The sequence below is a fragment of the Pseudophryne corroboree genome, chromosome 4 (genome assembly GCF_028390025.1).
Source record: "Pseudophryne corroboree isolate aPseCor3 chromosome 4, aPseCor3.hap2, whole genome shotgun sequence".
Taxonomy (NCBI): Eukaryota; Metazoa; Chordata; class Amphibia; order Anura; family Myobatrachidae; genus Pseudophryne; species Pseudophryne corroboree.
This window is the reverse complement of record NC_086447.1, coordinates 445,518,461-445,537,660: the sequence shown is the minus strand read 5'-3', so window position 1 is coordinate 445,537,660 and position 19,200 is coordinate 445,518,461. Positions and strand designations below refer to the sequence as shown.

Here is a 19,200-nt window from a genome sequence, read left to right as displayed (position 1 = left end):
ATTTCTCGGAGTCCGTAGTGGATGCTGGGCGCCCATCCCAAGTGCGGATTATCTGCAGTAATTGTACATAGTTATTGTTAACTAATTCGGGTTATTGTTGAAGGAAGCCATCTTTCAGAGGCTCCGCTGTTATCATACTGTTAACTGGGTTTAGATCACAAGTTGTACGGTGTGATTGGTGTGGCTGGTATGAGTCTTACCCGGGATTCAAAATCCTCCCTTATTGTGTACGCTCGTCCGGGCACAGTACCTAACTGGAGTCTGGAGGAGGGTCATAGGGGGAGGAGCCAGTGCACACCACCTGATCTGGAAAAGCTTTACTTTTTGTGCCCTGTCTCCTGCGGAGCCGCTATTCCCCATGGTCCTTTCAGGAACCCCAGCATCCACTACGGACTCCGAGAAATAGATTTATCGGTAAGTAAAATCTTATTATAATGATACTTGACTTATACACCTTTCTAAACCCAAATATGTTTCTCTTGTCCCCATATATATCTCGCTGTCTCCTATAACCCCCATAATAAATCTGTCTCCCCCCCCATTATATATAAGCAGGAATTGGGCAGAATAACGTTTCATCTGTCAGTGAGATGACCCTGCCTGAATATGTGCTAACGAAAAGCATTTTGACTTATTCATATGAATAGAGCCCTAATGATGCAATGTACTTTCCAGGTGTAAATCATCAAAGTGTATTGGTTTGCTCTGTTTTATTTATCAAAGACAAGTGCATGCAAGGAACAGGGAGCAACACATCATAGTCAGATGGCTAAACCTACTACTGTATATTTAAATATACCTAACCACAATTTCCATTCCAGCTGCTTCTCTCCAACCAGTTTCCAATTAAGCTCAGTGGTAAAGTACTGCAGGTCCTCATCACTATATTTTTGTACCATGATTTTTCTGTGCAGAACTTCATCAAAGGTCTTCAGGTAAGGCGAATTTGTTATAGAGGTTATACAGTCATTTGTGCATTTTTTCCACTCCCAGCATGGTGTATAGGTTATTTTGGGTGGAGGGGTCGGGTGTGTGAAAGGATCGGACAATGAGACTAAAGGCTTTTAGCCTAGAATATATGGTAATGAGATCCCGATTTTTATGAATTTTATAAGAAAATCAGAAGCTAATTGTTAACAGTTTGCATAAGAAATGATTACACAGATGTGTCCTCATACATCTAGACTCAATACGCCATACAGCTTATGATGCCTGGCGTGAGCGAGCCACGCAGAATATCTTTTTTTGTATTTTTTTTCAAATGACGTGCATCTTAATTGCAGTGTGATGCGACAAAACTGCTTCACGAGACTGCACTGATTAATTTGATATACAACGCATTTATATCTTTGTGCGACGAAGTCTGAATCTCTGTACAAAGCACAATGGAACTTGGTGTGAAAAAAAGCTGTGACTGCTGCATCATAGTAGCATCATTGGTCCACCCCGGTAAAATCTGCCACCAGTAGGGACTTCCTAAAAGTTGCAGTGGTACACGTTTAATTTACTGGCTGTCGGGATCCCGGCGTTCAGGATACCGATGCCGGAATCCCGACAGCTGGCAATGCCAGCAGCCGGAATACTTGCCATACAGGACACGAAAACTGTTTGGCCAGGACGCAAGCCACCTAGCCCACAAAGGGACTCTTTTGTGCTCGCAAACTGGCCGCCAGTAAGTCATACCGAACCTGTTGCAGTGACTTCCCACAGAAAGCACTCCCTGCTAATCACAGCCAGACTGGCAGTCCCAGGAGGAGGCATTTTCTCCCCCTGGCACTGTCAGTCTGGACTGCAGTAGCAGAGAGGGCACTTCCCATGGGAAGCCACTCCCCTGCTAATATGGTAGCTCTTTCTGGCCTTTACGGGCTGCAGCCGATGCAGTTTGTAGAAGCCAGGCCATTTCCTAGTTGCGCCAGACTTAATCCCCACCCTTGGACTTAAGCTCCGCCCTGCTGCTGGCAGAGTTAAGACACGTCTCCCAGTGATCAATCACAGTGATCAATCCAGCAGTAGGCTGGAAAGGAGGTCAGTGGCAGATAATATGCCTGGTCATACAGGTAAGAAGCCGTCACTGCTTTGTATACAGATTCAGACTCCGTCATACACAGATATATAGGTTTTGTTGTAAAGCATTATGATAAAAAAGACGCTTGGCTCAAGTAGTGTAGTGTCACTCAGGGCCTGGCACACCCAGTAGGAATGTTGACACGACTGCAGTAATAGTGTCAGGACAAATCTGGATATAACTTCTTCCCCTTTTTTGTGTGCACATACTGTATGCTCAAGATCGGTATCACCAGACCACAGTGTATTCTGTGATTTTAGTATAGAAAGTGGAAACAGGGTAGTTTACAAACAAACTGCCTCCCAGTGTGTAAACATTGAAGTAGAGACAAATTGCCGCGTATTCTGACACTGGGATCACATTGTCTCTGAAGAGTATAAGTACTTCTCATCTAGCACAGCTTTAAAATAATGTATACAATAAATAATAGTATCGACAATACTTCAGACCCATGGCGCAGAATAGTATATAGGGGGTAATTCAGAGTTGATCGCAGCAGCAAATTTATTAGCAGTTGGGCAAAACCATGTGCACTGCAGGAAGGGGGGCAGATATAACATGTGCAGAGAGAGTTAGATTTGGGTGGGGTGTGTTCAATCTGCAATCTAATTTGCAGTGTAAAAATAAAGCAGCCAGTATTTACCCTGCACAGAAACAAAATAAGCCACCCAAATCTAACTCTCTGTGCACATGTTGTAGCCTAATATTAATTTAAGCCTATGAATATGTAAAGGCAAATATGGGAGAATCAATTAATATGATTAGTTTATATATTTCTTTGTTAAAAAGTATATATACGGATAAAATGCATCTATTTATGTATATAGTAATGTATATATGATAATGAACTGTGTATATATATATATATATGAAATAATATATATGTGTATAAATTTATTTGTGGGTGTAGAAGCGAGTTGTTGTGGAATAGAAAGAGGGGTTGTGATGGTACAATGGAGGGGAGGTGCGTTTTTTGTACACATTAGAAAATAAGAAAGGGAGAGTGCTGAAAGTTAATATTAATGCTGCTGCTGCCGCCGTTCTGAGAAGGGGGGTCCCCGTGGTTGGGGTCGTGTGCAGAGGAGAGGGACCCGCGCGCCGGTAAGAGTTGGAGGCTGTGTGTAGCGGAGAGGATCCGCGCGGCCGGTGGTAAGTGGTGCCGTGTGCAGAAGGGGACCCGCCCGCCGGTAAGGAGAGCGTATAAAAGACGCTCCCAGCCGGCAGACAGGTAGTCTGCTGTTCCCCTAGTTAGTGTATGCCCTCGGTCTCCAGTGCGCCGCTGACAAGAACTGTATGCTGTAAACATACAGCGGCGCGGCTGGGACGGGTAGCATACCGACACTAGGCATCAGGGGCATCAGAACGTTTTTAGGTTGGGGGGGGGCAAGATATAATCTCTTTTTGGCGCCCCTAAATTGCTGAATCGCTAAAAGCCAGATCCACATGAAATACATTGAGAAGGCCAGATACACACTAAGGGGTATATTCAATAACTGTCGGAAGCTGGCGTCTTGTCGGAAATACGGCAGCTTCCGACAGCTTTAGGTTGGAAGGTGTTCCGACCTATTCATTAGGGCCCCGTTTATTCCGACAAATCGGGAAAACCGACTTGTCGAAATGCTGTCAGAATGCATGCTGATTGGTGGCTTCAGCTGCCGATCAGCGTGCATTGTCGGAAGCGGGGCCAAACCCGACAGGTTTTAGCCCCGTTTCCGACAATCTCAATCCGACTTTAAAAAAAGTCGGATTGAGATGAGGGATCTGAGAGCAGGAGAAGGTCGGAGCAGCGCTGCAGCGGGGAGAGCAGGAACCCAGCGTCAGTGTCCACCTGGCTCCAGCAAGCGAGGTCCCGCTTGCTGGAGCCAGGTGGACGCCGCCGTGAGCCTCCGCTGATGCAGCCGCTGCTCGCCCCGTCTCCTTCTCTCTATCTCCTCTCCTCCGCTGCTCTCCCGCTGCTGCCCCCACCGCCGCAGATTTCTCTATCACGGCAGCCGCTGACAGCTCTCCCCCCCCCCCCCTCCCTTTCCGACGCCGCTGACAGCTCCCACCGCCACTGCTGTCAGCGCACCCGGCAGCGGCAGGACAAGACACCGGGAGCGGCCAAATCCGACAGTCGGATTTGGCCGCTCTTTGAATAGGGGTTGTCAGGTAAATCAGACAACTGCATATCGGAATGGACCAGACTCTTATTGAATATACCCCATAGGGGGTCAGATCTGATCGCTGCTGTACGTTTTTGCACAGCAGGCGATTAGGTACTAACTGCGCATGCACCGCAATGCGCACGCGCATCGGACATCAACAAAGGCCATCGCTGGTCAGCGAAGGGATGGTGCAAAAAATCAGTTCGCATGGGCGTTCACAAGGTCATTGACAGGAGGAAGCCGTTTGTGGGTGGTAACTGACCGTTTACTGGGAATGTTTGGAAAAACGCAGGCGTGTCCAAGCATTTTCAGGGTGATGTCAGCTCTGGCCCCGATCAGCCTGATATGATCGCACTGGAGGAGTAAGTCCTGGGCTGCGCACAGACTGCACAAAGTGGATTTTAGTGGATTTGAGCAGCTCGACGTACACAATCGCAGTATGCTATCGCACACTTGCACGGCAAATATACCCCTGGAGGTGGCGACTATCTGAACACAGAACAGCAAAATTAGCACTTCAGCTCTCCCATGTACCTCTAGTTTCCCTCCACGTACCCCATGTAGCAGGGAGAGTAGATCAAGCACTAGCAGTGACCAGTGCAGTGCTGGCGTCGAGGTGACTGATATTAGTGGCCGCGGGAGTTACAGGGAGGGTGAGGGAGGGCATGGATGCTGACAGGGAGTTAGAAGGAGTGTGAGGAACACTGAGGGGGGAGTTACAGGGAGGTTGAGGGAAGGGGCACTGGGGGGGGGGGGGGGGGGGGGGAGTACAGGGAGGGTGAGGGCAGGGGCCCTGAGGGTGGAGTTAGAGGGAGGGTGAGGGCACTGGCGCTGACAGGGGAGTTACAGGGAGGGTAAGGGCTGGGACCCTGAGTGGGGGTTACAGGGAGGGTGAGAGTAGGGATGCTGAGGGGGGAGGTAGAAGCTACATGGAGGGTGAGGGCAGGGGCACTGAGGTGGGAGCTACATGGAGGGTGAGGGCAGGGACGCTGACGGGAAGTTACATGGAGGGTGAGGACAGGGACGCTGATGGGTAGTTACATGGAGGGTGAGGACAGGGACGCTGACGGGAAGTTACATGGAGGGTGAGGGCATGGACGCTGAGGAGGGAGTTACAGGGAGGGTAAGGGCTGGGACCCTGAGTGGGGGTTACAGGGAGGGTGATAGTAGGGATGCTGAGGGGGGAGGTAGAAGCTACATGGAGGGTGAGGGCAGGGGCACTGAGGTGGGAGCTACATGGAGGTGAGGGCAGGGACGCTGACGGGAAGTTACATGGAGGGTGAGGGCAAGGACGCTGACGGAGAGTTACAGGGAGGGTGAGGGCATGGACGCTGATGGGGTGTTAAATGGAGGGTGAAGGCAGGGGCACTTAGGGGGGAGTTACAGGGAGAGTGAGGACAGGGGCACTGAGGGTGGACTTACAGGGAGAGTGAGGGAAGGGGTCTATAAAAATTGCTTTATTAGGAGCGGGATGGTCAGGGTCAGGCTGTGGCGGGGAGGGGCGTTCAGGGTTAAGCTGGGGGGCAGGATAGTTAAGGTTAGGATGCGGAGGGGGGGCAGTTAGGGTTAGGCTGTGGAGGGATGGTTAGGGTTAGGCTGTGTAGGGGGCAGTTAAGGTTAGTCTGTAGGGGGATAGTTAGGGTTAGGCTGTGGGAGGAAAGGGTTAGGGTAAGTGGAGGGGCAGGATACTTTAGTCTACTTGAATTTAGATTTAAACCAATATGTTTAATGTTGTCCAAGGCACAGGAATGGGGAGGAGCCAATAAAGCAAAGGGGATTGAAGGATATTCCAGCTGGTGTTCTCCTAACTGCCACCTGTGGTTACTCACTTTGCCGGCGTTTTGAGGGTTCAGGCAGTAGTCCCCATATCTGGCTCCCTGGGCTGGATGGGTAGCGTCCTTACTGAGAAGCCTCCAGGGATAATCCATGTGCAGTCCGTTGTAAGGGGAGCAATGCATCATGGGATTTGTAGTTTATATTTTACTGCTCTGAGCAGTAAAACATAAACTTCAAATCCCATACCACTTATATCTCTGGCCGGCCGTGTGTATGCCTGTTTGTATGAGCACGGCTAAGTCCCGGATGTCACCCGCAGCAGCTTCCAGTGCTTGGAGCTATGATCGGCGGGCCACTGCCGTTTCAGCTGTCAGTGCTCCGCGTCAGGTGGCTTTCATAGCCATACCACCTGACGTGGAGCACTGACAGCGGAACAGGCAGCCAGACAGCTCGCTGCAGTGCGCCTGGGGCTGGAGCGGAGACAGAGACTGTGCGGCTCACTCAGTAAGGAGGGGGGAGCCGCTTTTCATGCTGCCGGCGCCGCTGCTGCCTGTCAGAGGCAGCCGGCAGCACATATCAGCAATGTCGCAGAGCGGGGAGAGCGTATCTCTGACCCGGCGCCTCCCTGCTTTGCAGACCTTGCTGAGGGGTTAGCGCCGGGCTTGGGGCATTGACTGCATGGAGCGGAGGATGTAATGTGCGGTCTTTCACCTGACCGCACATCGCTCTTCCTGTACACCATCGGCGCCTCTCTATGTTTGGGGAGGGGGGGAGGTGATCTGCCCCCTTGCCCTCCCAGTTTCGACGCCTCTGCTAGGCATACCTGAGACGGGATGGCTGGCGGAGTGAGAGGTGCCGCTCCCTTGATAGATGCTTGCTGAGGCAAGATGAATTGGGAGCTTTGAGCCTGCAGCCCACCAGAGCGGCCAGTGGGGTAGAGCGACGGGAAGCAGCTGAAGCGGGAGCTAGTAGAAGCTGAGCTGGTCCGGTGTGGCCAGTGGCCGGACAAAGTAGTATAGCGGAGCTGTCAGCAGCAGAAGCGCAGCCATCTACTACAACCTTATCAGAGAGCCAGGGGAGGAGTCGAGGGAGCACTCCACAGCTACTGCAACGCAGCAAGAGAGGTGTAAGGGACAACTAAATTATTTACACTACACACCACACCACAAGCTGAAATAGGCACTTTGCCTTAATTAACCTGAGGTTAGCCAATAATAACTCAAGGTGGCAATAGCCAGTACCAAGTCTAGAGTAGTCAAGCCTGTATTGTTATACATATAACTGAAGAACATTATATGATGGAAATCTTATGCAGGCAGCTGTTATAAGTAGAAAAGTACTGCCTTAATATTTAAAAGCAGCACCGCAAGCACCAATAGAAAAGCCTGAGATGATTAAAAGGGCTCTAATTTAACCCCTAAAAGACTACGGACTATGAACTGAGATATTTATAAGGGGTATATTATTATATGCGGTATACATTACATGATGGAAATCCTGTGCAGGCAGCTGTTATAAGTAGGAAGCCTTAATATTTAAAAGCACCACTGCAAGAGCCAATAGAAAAGCCTGAGATGATTAACATGGCTCTAATAGTACCCCTAAGAGACTAGAGACTATGAACTGAGATATATACGAGGGGTATATCATAGACGCATTACTAAAGTATAGTGGCGGTTAATACTACAAGTAAAATAAATAATATATTTACAGCTTGCACAACTTCTGTAACATATACAGTTATATTCCATCCCGCACTGGATAGATAGATCAACAAAGAGACCACAAAAAACAATAGACCAATTAGCAGGAGCTGAGTAAGACACTTTTTTCGCTAAGGAGATGGAGATAGTAATTATGTATATTTATATACATAAGGGTGATGAAACTGCACCAGCTTAAGAGTAATACTAATTAATAAAAATGAGTTACCGTAAAGGAATAATACTTGGACACACTTAAAGACTATATATTTATTTATATCTTAATATATCTTAATATATATATACTTAATATCAAAGGAGATAGCAGAAACTTTCACATTCCTACTGGAGGGTTGCTGGCAGTTAGGAGGCTTACACTGTGTCCACTAAAAGATACAATTCAGAGGGAAGTATCATTTTTGCACAGCACTGGATACAAAGTAATATACACTACTACTTCAGACAGAGGAAGGAGAAATGTATCGGCACTAATGCTTAGCTGGAGAGACTGATTTCAGATCTAAAGTAAAGGAAAAGCATCATCACTCATATGAATTGGATTACAACTATTGTATTGGGCCCCAACTGCACATATTTTTAGATTAAAGAGTACCCAGGTGACTCATTATAAAAGTTTTTTGTACTTGCATGCACAATTGTATGTATAGAAATTTAGAGAACATATTAGAGTGTAGTAAAGAAATTAATGGCTCACTCATGTAAAGCTATTCCAAATGTTTTGACATTAAATGTATAGAGTTAGTATATTAAAACTACAACTAATGTACTTACCGTGGTTGATGTTGGTTGAAACTTCCTGAAGTCCTGAAAGAGAAAAGAAGAACAGGTAAAAGGTAAATTGCTAAGGTTTCCGCAATACAAACACTTTACAGTAAAGGTACACTACATAGGTAGGGTTTACCCAGGCAGGCCCTAATTAAACACTTAGTCTGGGTGGAGGCACATTTCATAGATAAGAAGCCTATATATATATATATATATATATATATATACTTTGATATGTTATATCTGCTGCATAGCGATCATTTTAAAAAAACTGCAAAACTACGCATGCGTATGGGCAGCAATGCGCACGCGCGGCGTACGGGGGGACAAAGAGCATTGTTGTTTTGCACTGCTTCTAGTGACGATTCCATTCGCACAGCTGATCACAAGGAGAGTGACAGGAAGTGGGAGTTTATGGGTGTCAACTGACCGTTTTCTGGGAGTGTTTGGTAAAACGCAGGTGTGTCCAGGCGTTTGCAGGGCAGGTATCTGACGTCAATTTCGGGACCTTCGTCGCAGCAAACATCACACAGAATAAATAACTACAGGGCTGGTCTTGTTTTGCACAAAATGTTTTTGTACCGCTCGGCTGAACAGGTGTTCGCACTCTTGCAAAGCAAAAATGCACTCCCCCGTGGGTGTCGACTACGCATTTGCACGGCTGCTAAAAGTAGCTAGCGAGCGATCAACTCGGAAAGAGGGCCATGGTTTTGCCCAACTGCTAACAAATTTGCTGCTGCAATCAACTCTGAATGACCCCCATAGGGCCTAATTTAGAACTGATCGCAGCAGGAATTTTGTTAGCAAATGGGCAAAATCATGTGCACTGCAGGGGGGCAGATATAACATGTGCAGAGAGAGTTAGATTTGGATGGGGTGTGTTCAAACTGAAATCTAAATTGCAGTGTAAAAATAAAGCAGCCAGTATATACCCTGCACAGAAACAAAATAACCCACCCAAATCTAACTCTCTCTGCACATGTTATATCTGCCTCACCTGCAGGGCACATGGTTTTGTCCATTTGCTAAAAAATTTGCTGCTGCGATCAGATCTGAATTAGGCCCATAGTGTTCCCAACACTGGTGTAGCTATAATGAGAGCAAGGTTTTCAGTGCACACGGGCCCCTGGGTTCAGGGGGGGCCCACATACCGCACACCTTGCACCCATTTCATTATACTCACATCTCTGTCGGCTCGGTGCTGGCTGCAGAGCGGCGAATATCATTCGAAAATTGGCTTCAGTGGCTATTTTCCGGTGATTCTTGCTTGCGCAATGTAGATGTCCCCAGGAGCGCAGTGCAGGTGCCATATTCACGGAGACATGCGCATGCAGACAATGCCAGAGTCTACTGCACGGCTGGAGTTGAGGGGGGCCAATTGGAGACTGCACATGGGCCCCCTCCTCTCTTAAAGCGCTTCTGGTTCCCAAAGTATAATATAGTTTAATAAACAATAGATAATAATGGGAAGCAGTTAGCTTACCGACGAACAGGATCATGGCGGTCGATATACCGACACCGGGATCCGGAGGGAGGACACAATCCCGGCGTCCGTATACAGACGCGAAATGTCAAAATACAGACAGCCGGCATCCTGAACGTCGTGACATCGGGATACGCTGCAGTCATGCCGCGGGAGGAGGGGGTTAGGTTGAGGCAGCAGAAGGGGGGTTAGGCTTAGAGTTAGGGACCAGGGAAGGGGGGGGGGGGTTAGGGTTAGGTACCACCGGGGAGGGGTCGGGTTAGGCACACACAAGGGATGGTTAGGGTAGGGGAAAGATGAGGGTTGGGGGGCTAAATGGGGGGGGGGCTGTCGGGATTATAATAGATGGGATGCCGCTGTCAGTGTACTGTTTTATAACACCACTATTTTCCCAATTTTTTTCATTGCAATGTATACAGTTTAATGTCTCAATGTACTCTGAAAGTAAACCATAGAACAAATAAACTACTGGAGATAAAGACATGATAGAATCAATATGTTTAACAAAATGTCATCTACATTTTTGACTCTGCGAATTAGTCACATTTTGCAGATTTAATATCCGAACACACTCATGACATTCTTTCTACAAGGGAAATCAAATATTGGGGGTAATTCCAAGTTGATCGCAGCAGGAAATTTTTTAGCAGTTGAGCAAAACCATGTGCACTGCAGGGGAGGCAGACAGAGCCGGATTAAGGGGGGGGGGGGGGGGGTCCCGGGGATACGTATCCCGGGCCCCCCTTTCCAAAAGGGCCCCCTGCCACACCACAGATCGGATCTCTCTTCAATCCGATCTGCGGTGCTGCGCTCACGAGCCCCGGCTCCCCGCTGCCCTCAGAGGCGGATTTACCGCAAGGCATCCAAAGTGGATGTTTAGACAGCTGCCAGTGACCTGCTCCTCCAGCACTCGCTTGTGTCCTGTCCTGACTCCTTCCTGTTTAATGTGACGTCACACGCAGTCAGAGAGGAGCTGGTCGGGGCACGCTGCAACTGCCACTGCTGGGAGGCGGGAGCCTGGGAGTGGGACCTGATGGCTTTGTGTCCGGAAGCAGACTGTAGCAGAAAGAGCGCTTTTGACATACAGTAGTGAAGGTGCCGCACTGTCCTACTTGTTAAAGGTGAGAGGGAGGTGGAGAGATGCCCTGATGCAGTATAGATGGGCAGAGGGGGCATTTGTGGCATTGGAGGGAGGATACTAATGTGTGACTGGTTATCCTGGGGTCTGGGAGTGAGTGGGAATGTGTTACAATGAGGTGTGAATAGGAATATGCTACAGTGAGTGGGTATGTGTGACAGTGAGAGGTGAAGTGGGTATGTGTGACAGTGAGCGGCGAGTGGGTACGTGTGGCGGTGAGTGGGTATGTGTTTACAGTGAGTGGGTATGTGTGACAGTGATTAGTGGGTACGTGTGATGGTGAGCGGTGAGTGTGTATATTTGACGGTGAGCGGCAAGTGGGCATGTGTGGCAGTGAGTGAGTACATGTAGCGTTGAGTAGGAATGTGTGACAGTGAGGGGTGAGTGGGAATGTGTGACAGGTGGTATGGCAGCATACACTGACTGGACAGGGGCCTGCCTGCTACATTTGAGCAGGGGGGGGGGGATAAAAGGCTACCGTCACTTTAAGAGTTAGCTAGGGCTAAACAGGGCTGATAACAGAGAGAATGAAGCCTGTTAGTGAGATAACAGCCCAGCTCTGCATATTCAAATACCTCTAGGTGCTATTCAGCTGCCCCAGTGACACAGAAAAGGATACATTTTGCTGGTTAGTTTTGCAGATGTGTGACACAGATTTGGGCATTCAGTTGCAACAATGTGAAAAAGGTTAAAAAAAATAGACTAAATTAATTAAGAGATGATAATCTTAAACCTTAATAAAAAAATAAAACATCTTGAAAATGTACCCCGTCACCTGTTAGGAGGTCCCGCATCCCATTCTTATACAGCGCCAGCATATTATATTGTGCTTTACAACTGCACTATATTATTACATAGTAATAGCTGAAGAGATCGACACACACACCGCTGACAAGTAATGTAAGGGGCATAAATCAGAAACGTAACTATAGTGCTATGGATTGAGGAAAAGGGCCCCAAATAGGTGTCTTGCTTAGGGCCCCCTGAGATCTAAATCCACCTCTGGCTGCCCTGTCCCTCCTCCTCCTTCAGTTCAGCGTGCGGCACGCCAATGACTGAGCCGCAGGCTTGCTGAGCCGGACAGCAATTAGACAGCTGAGCCGTCGCTCAGCTGCGCTGACTACAGCTCTAAGAAGAGTGCTCTAACAGCTGTAGTCAGGGCAGCTGAGCGACGGCTCAGCTGTCCAATTGCTGTCCGGCTCAGCAAGCCTGCGACTCAGTCATTGGCGCGCCGCACGCTGAACTGAAGGAGGAGGGATTCTTAGAGCGATGTGGATATATATATATATATATATATATATATATTTTATTTATTTATTTTAGTCCATGGGGGCCCCCTGCTCTTTAGTGCCCCAGGCCTCCCGGGGCCTTAATCCGGCTCTGGAGGCAGATATAACATGTGCAGAGAGAGTAAGATTTGGGTGGGGTGTGTTCAATCTGCAATCTAATTTGCAGTGTAAAAATAAAGCAGCCAGTATTTACCCTGCACAGAAATAAAATAACCCACCCAAATCTAATTCTTTCTGCACATGTTATATCTGCCTCCCCTGCAGTGCACATGGGCCCTCATTCCGAGTTGTTCGCTCGGTAAATTTTTTCGCATCGCAGCGATTTTCCGCTTAGTGCGCATGCGCAATGTCCGCAGTGCGACTGCGCCAAGTAAATTTGCTATGCAGTTAGGAATTTTACTCACGGTTTTTTCTTCGTTCTGGTGATCGTAATGTGATTGACAGGAAGTGGGTGTTTCTGGACGGAAACTGACCGTTTTATGGGTGTGTGAGAAAAAAACGCTATCGTTTCTGGGAAAAACGCGGGAGTGGCTGGAGAAATGGAGGAGTGTCTGGGCGAACGCTGGGTGTGTTTGTGACGTCAAACCAGGAACGACAAGCACTGAACTGATCGCAGATGCCGAGTAAGTTTGAAGCTACTCAGAAACTGCTAAGAGGTGTGTATTCGCAATTTTGAGAATCTTTCGCTCGCAATTTTAAGAAGCTAAGATTCACTCCCAGTAGGCGGCGGCTTAGCGTGTGTAAAGCTGCTAAAAGCAGCTTGCGAGCGAACAACTCGGAATGAGGGCCAAGGTTTTGCCCAATTGCTATCAAACATCCTGCTGCGATCAACTTAGAATTACCCCCATTGTTGGGCAAGTTCTTCTCTACACAAATGTATTGCACTTGTAGATTGTGCTGCTTACACCATTCTGTCCAGTTCATTCTAAACCAACTCAATGGGGTTAACATGGAGTTTTGCTATTAAAAAGCAACACCGGGAAGCGCCAGCTTGTTTAATAAAATACCATCAGACACTGAGGAACCATACTTTAGCCTGCTTGACGGTGTACGAAACATGTGTGATGAACCAAAGATTAAAACTTGATTAATTGGTCCTTTCTCTGACGTCCTAGTGGATGCTGGGACTCCGTAAGGACCATGGGGATATAGCGGCTCCGCAGGAGACAGGGCACAAAATAAAAGCTTAAGGATCAGGTGGTGTGCACTGGCTCCTCCCCCTATGACCCTCCTCCAAGCCTCAGTTAGATTTTTGTGCCCGGCCGAGAAGGGTGCAATCTAGGTGGCTCTCCTGAGCTGCTTAGAATAAAAGTTTAGTTAGGTTTTTTTTATTTTCAGTGAGTCCTGCTGGCAACAGGCTCACTGCATCGTGGGACTAAGGGGAGAAGAAACGGACTCACCTGAGTGCAGAGTGGATCGGGTTTCTTAGGCTACTGGACACTAGCTCCAGAGGGACGATCACAGGTTCAGCCTGGATGGGTCACCGGAGCCGCGCCGCCGTCCCCCTTACAGAGCCAGAAGAGACGAAGAGGTCCGGTGAAATCGGCGGCAGAAGACATCCTGTCTTCAGACTAAGGTAGCGCACAGCACCGCAGCTGTGCGCCATTGCTCTCAGCACACTTCACACTCCGGTCACTGAGGGTGCAGGGCGCTGGGGGGGGAGCGCCCTGAGACGCAATATAACAGAATACCTTAGGTGGCAAAACAGAATACATCACATATAGCTCCTGGGCTATATGGATGTATTTTAATCCCCTGCCATTTTACACAAAAAAGCGGGAGATAAGGACGTCGTGAAGGGGCGGAGCCTATCTCCTCAGCACACAAGCGCCATTTTCCCTCACAGCTCCGCTGGAAGGACGGCTCCCTGACTCTCCCCTGCAGTCCTGCTTCAGAATCAGGGTAAAAAAGAGAAGGGGGGGCATTGTTGGCAGCAAATAACAATAATTAACAGCAGCTATAAGGGAATAACACTTATATAAGGTTATCCCTGTATATATATATAGCGCTGGGTGTGTGCTGGCAGACTCTCCCTCTGTCTCTCCAAAGGGCTAAGTGGGGTCCTGTCCTCTATCAGAGCATTCCCGGTGTGTGTGTGCTGTGTGTCGGTACGCGTGTGTCGACATGTATGAGGAGGAAAATTATGTGGAGGCGGAGCAGTTGCCTGCGTTGGTGATGTCACCCCCTAGGGAGTCGACACCTGACTGGATGATTGTATTTAAACAATTAAGTGATAATGTCAGCAATTTGCAAAAAACTGTTGACGACATGAGACAGCCGGCAAATCAGTTAGTGCCTGTCCAGGCGTCTCAGACACCGTCAGGGGCGCTAAAACGCCCGTTACCTCAGTGGGTCGACACAGACCCTGACACAGATACTGAGTCTAGTGTCGACGGTGACGAGACAAACGTAATGTCCAGTAGGGCCACACGTTACATGATCACGGCAATGAAAGAGGCATTGAACCTTTCTGACACTACAAGTACCACAAAGAAGGGTATTATGTGGGGTGAGAAAAAACTACCAATATTTTTTCCTGAGTCAGAGGAAATAAATGAGGTGTGTGAAAAAGCTAATTTCTAAAAAATTATTAGCATTATATCCTTTCCCGCCAGAGGTTAGGGCGCGTTGGGAAACACCCCCTAGGGTAGATAAGGCGCTCACACGTTTATCTAAACAAGTAGCGTTACCGTCTCCTGATACGGCTACCCTCAAAGAACCAGCCGATAGAAGGCTGGAAAATATCCTAAAAAGTATATACACACATACTGGTGTTATACTGCGACCAGCAATCGCCTCAGCCTGGATGTGCAGTGCTGGAGTCGCATGGTCGGATTCCCTGACTGAGAATATTGATACCCTGGATAGGGACAATATTTTGTTAACTATAGAACATTTAAAGGATGCATTATTATATATGCGTGATGCACAGAGGGATATTTGCACCCTGGCATCAAGAGTAAGTGCTATGTCCATCTCTGCCAGAAGAGCGTTGTGGACGCGACAGTGGTCAGGGGATGCGGATTCCAAACGGCACATGGAAGTATTGCCGTATAAAGGGGAGGAGTTATTTGGGGCTGGTCTATCGGACCTGGTGGCCACGGCAACGGCTGGAAAATCCACCTTTTTACCCCAGGTCACTCCACATCAGCAGAAAAAGACACCGTCTTTTCAATCTCAGTCCTTTCGTTCCCATAAGTACAAGCGAGCAAAAGGCCACTCCTTTCTGCCCCGGGGCAGAGGAAGAGGAAAAAGACTGCACCATGCAGCCGCTTCCCAAGAGCAGAAGCCCTCCCCTGCTTCTGCCAAGTTTTCAGCATGACGCTGGGGCTTTACAAGCAGACTCAGATATGGTGGGGGCCCGTCTCAAAAATTTCAACGCGCAGTGGGCTCACTCGCAAGTGGATCCCTGGATTCTACAGGTAGTATCGCAGGGGTACAAACTGGAATTCGAGGCGTTTCCCCCTCATCGTTTCCTGAAGTCTGCTTTACCAAAGTCTCCCTCCGACAGGGAGGCAGTTCTAGAAGCCATTCACAAGCTGTATTCCCAGCAGGTGATAATCAAGGTACCCCTCCTGCAACAAGGAAAGGGGTATTATTCCACGCTGTTTGTGGTACCGAAGCCGGACGGCTCGGTGAGACCAATTTTAAATCTGAAATCCTTGAACACTTACATAAAAAGGTTCAAATTCAAGATGGAATCACTCAGAGCAGTGATAGCGAACCTGGAAGAAGGGGACTATATGGTGTCTCTGGACATCAAAGATGCTTATCTCCACGTCCCGATATACCCTTCTCACCAAGGGTACCTCAGGTTTGTAGTACAAAACTGTCATTATCAGTTTCAGACGCTGCCGTTTGGATTGTCCACGGCACCTCGGGTCTTTACCAAGGTAATGGCCGAAATGATGATTCTTCTACGAAGAAAAGGCATTTCAATTATCCCTTACTTGGACGATCTCCTGATAAGGGCAAGATCCAGGGAACAGTTAGAAGTCGGAGTAGCACTATCTCAGGTAGTGTTACGTCAGCACGGGTGGATTCTAAATATTCCAAAATCGCAGCTGATTCCAACGACACGTCTACTGTTCCTAGGAATGATTCTGGACACAGTCCAGAAGAAGGTGTTTCTCCCGGAGGAGAAGGCCAGGGAGTTATCCGAGCTAGTCAGGAACCTCCTAAAACCAGGACAGGTCTCAGTGCATCAGTGCACGAGGGTCCTGGGGAAAATGGTGGCTTCTTACGAAGCGATTCCATTCGGAAGATTCCATGCAAGAACATTTCAGTGGGATCTACTGGACAAATGGTCCGGATCGCATCTGCAGATGCATCAGCGGATAACCCTGTCGCCAAGGACAAGGGTGTCTCTCCTGTGGTGGCTGCAGAGTGCTCATCTACTAGAGGGCCGCAGATTTGGCATTCAGGATTGGATCCTGGTAACCACGGATGCCAGCCTGAGAGGCTGGGGAGCAGTCACACAGGGAAGGAATTTCCAGGGCCTGTGGTCAAGCTTGGAAACGTCTCTTCATATAAACATTCTGGAACTAAGGGCCATTTACAATGCCCTAAGTCAAGCAAAACCTCTGCTTCAGGGTCAGGCGGTGTTGATCCAATCGGACAACATCACGTCAGTCGCCCACGTAAACAGACAGGGCGGCACGAGAAGCAGGAGGGCAATGGCAGAAGCTGCAAGGATTCTTCGCTGGGCGGAAAATCATGTGATAGCACTGTCAGCAGTATTCATTCCGGGAGTGGACAACTGGGAAGCAGACTTCCTCAGCAGACACGACCTTCACCCGGGAGAGTGGGGACTTCACCCAGAAGTCTTCCACCTGATTGTAAACCGTTGGGAAAAACCAAAGGTGGACATGATGGCGTCACGTCTAAACAAAAAACTGGACAGATATTGCGCCAGGTCAAGGGACCCTCAGGCAATAGCAGTGGACGCTCTGGTAACGCCGTGGGTGTACCAGTCAGTGTATGTGTTCCCTCCTCTGCCTCTCATACCAAAAGTACTGAGAATCGTAAGAAGGAGAGGAGTAAGAACTATACTCGTGGTTCCGGATTGGCCAAGACGGACTTGGTACCCGGAACTTCAAGAGATGCTCACGGACGAACCGTGGCCTCTACCTCTAAGAAAGGACCTGCTACTGCAGGGGCCTTGTCTGTTCCAAGACTTACCGCGGCTGCGTTTGACGGCATGGCGGTTGAACGCCGAATCCTGAGGGAAAAAGGCATTCCAGAAGAAGTCATCCCTACTCTGGTCAAAGCCAGGAAGGACGTAACCGCAAAACATTATCACCGCATTTGGCGTAAATATGTTGCGTGGTGTGAGGCCAAGAAGGCCCCTACAGAGGAATTTCAACTGGGTCGTTTCCTTCATTTCCTGCAAACAGGACTGTCTATGGGCCTAAAATTAGGGTCCATTAAGGTTCAAATTTCGGCCCTGTCGATTTTCTTCCAGAAAGAACTGGCTTCAGTACCTGAAGTTCAGACATTTGTAAAAGGGGTGCTGCACATACAGCCTCCTTTTGTGCCTCCAGTGGCACCTTGGGATCTCAATGTGGTGTTGAGTTTTCTAAAGTCACATTGGTTTGAACCACTTTCCACTGTGGACTTAAAATATCTCACATGGAAGGTGTCGATGCTGTTAGCCTTGGCTTCAGCCAGGCGTGTGTCAGAATTGGCGGCTTTATCATATAAAAGCCCTTACTTGATATTTCATTCTGACAGGGCGGAATTGAGGACTCGTCCTCAATTTCTACCTAAGGTGGTTTCTGCATTTCACATGAACCAACCTATTGTGGTACCTGCGGCTACCAGGGACTTAGAGGACTCTAAGTTGCTTGACGTTGTCAGGGCCTTGAAAATATATGTTTCCAGGACGGCTGGAGTCAGAAAATCTGACTCGCTGTTTATCCTGTATGCACCCAACAAGCTGGGTGCTCCTGCTTCTAAGCAGACGATTGCTCGTTGGATTTGTAGTACAATTCAGCTTGCACATTCTGTGGCAGGATTGCCACAGCCAAAATCAGTAAAAGCCCATTCCACAAGGGGTCTCGGCTTTACAACTTTGCCGAGCAGCTACTTGGTCAGGGGCAAACACGTTTGCTAAATTCTACAAATTTGATACCCTGGCTGAGGAGGACCTGGAGTTCTCTCATTCGGTGCTGCAGAGTCATCCGCACTCTCCCGCCCGTTTGGGAGCTTTGGTATAATCCCCATGGTCCTTACGGAGTCCCAGCATCCACTAGGACGTCAGAGAAAATAAGATTTTACTTACCGATAAATCTATTTCTCGTAGTCCGTAGTGGATGCTGGGCGCCCATCCCTAGTGCGGATTGTCTGCAATACTTGTATATAGTTATTGTTACAAAAATTCGGGTTATTATTGTTGTGAGCCATCTTTTCAGAGGCTCCTTTGCGTTTATCATACTGTTAACTGGGTTCAGATCACAAGTTGTACGGTGTGATTGGTGTGGCTGGTATGAGTCTTACCCGGGATTCAATATCCTTCCTTATTATGTACGCTCGTCCGGGCACAGTATCCTAACTGAGGCTTGGAGGAGGGTCATAGGGGGAGGAGCCAGTGCACACCACCTGATCCTTAAGCTTTTATTTTGTGCCCTGTCTCCTGCGGAGCCGCTATATCCCCATGGTCCTTACGGAGTCCCAGCATCCACTACGGACTATGAGAAATAGATTTATCGGTAAGTAAAATCTTATTTTTTCCAGTCTTTAGTAGTCCACTGATGGCGCTTTATAGCCCAGACAAGCCTCTTTTTCATTGTTGCAGAATTTCTTGTCTCGTTACTT

The 19,200-nt window shown here is 48.4% G+C and overlaps 1 protein-coding gene across 4 annotated transcripts in view; it reads left to right on the top strand.

The window, feature by feature from the left end:
* Positions 1-19,200, top strand: part of ORC3 (origin recognition complex subunit 3) — a 234,743-nt gene that overhangs the window by 156,449 nt on the left and 59,094 nt on the right. For all 4 annotated transcript variants that reach the window (XM_063916932.1, XM_063916929.1, XM_063916930.1 and 1 more), the window contains exon 10: positions 822-935. In XM_063916932.1, coding sequence (XP_063773002.1) covers positions 822-935 — 114 coding nt within the window. The remainder of the gene's footprint in view (positions 1-821; positions 936-19,200) is intronic.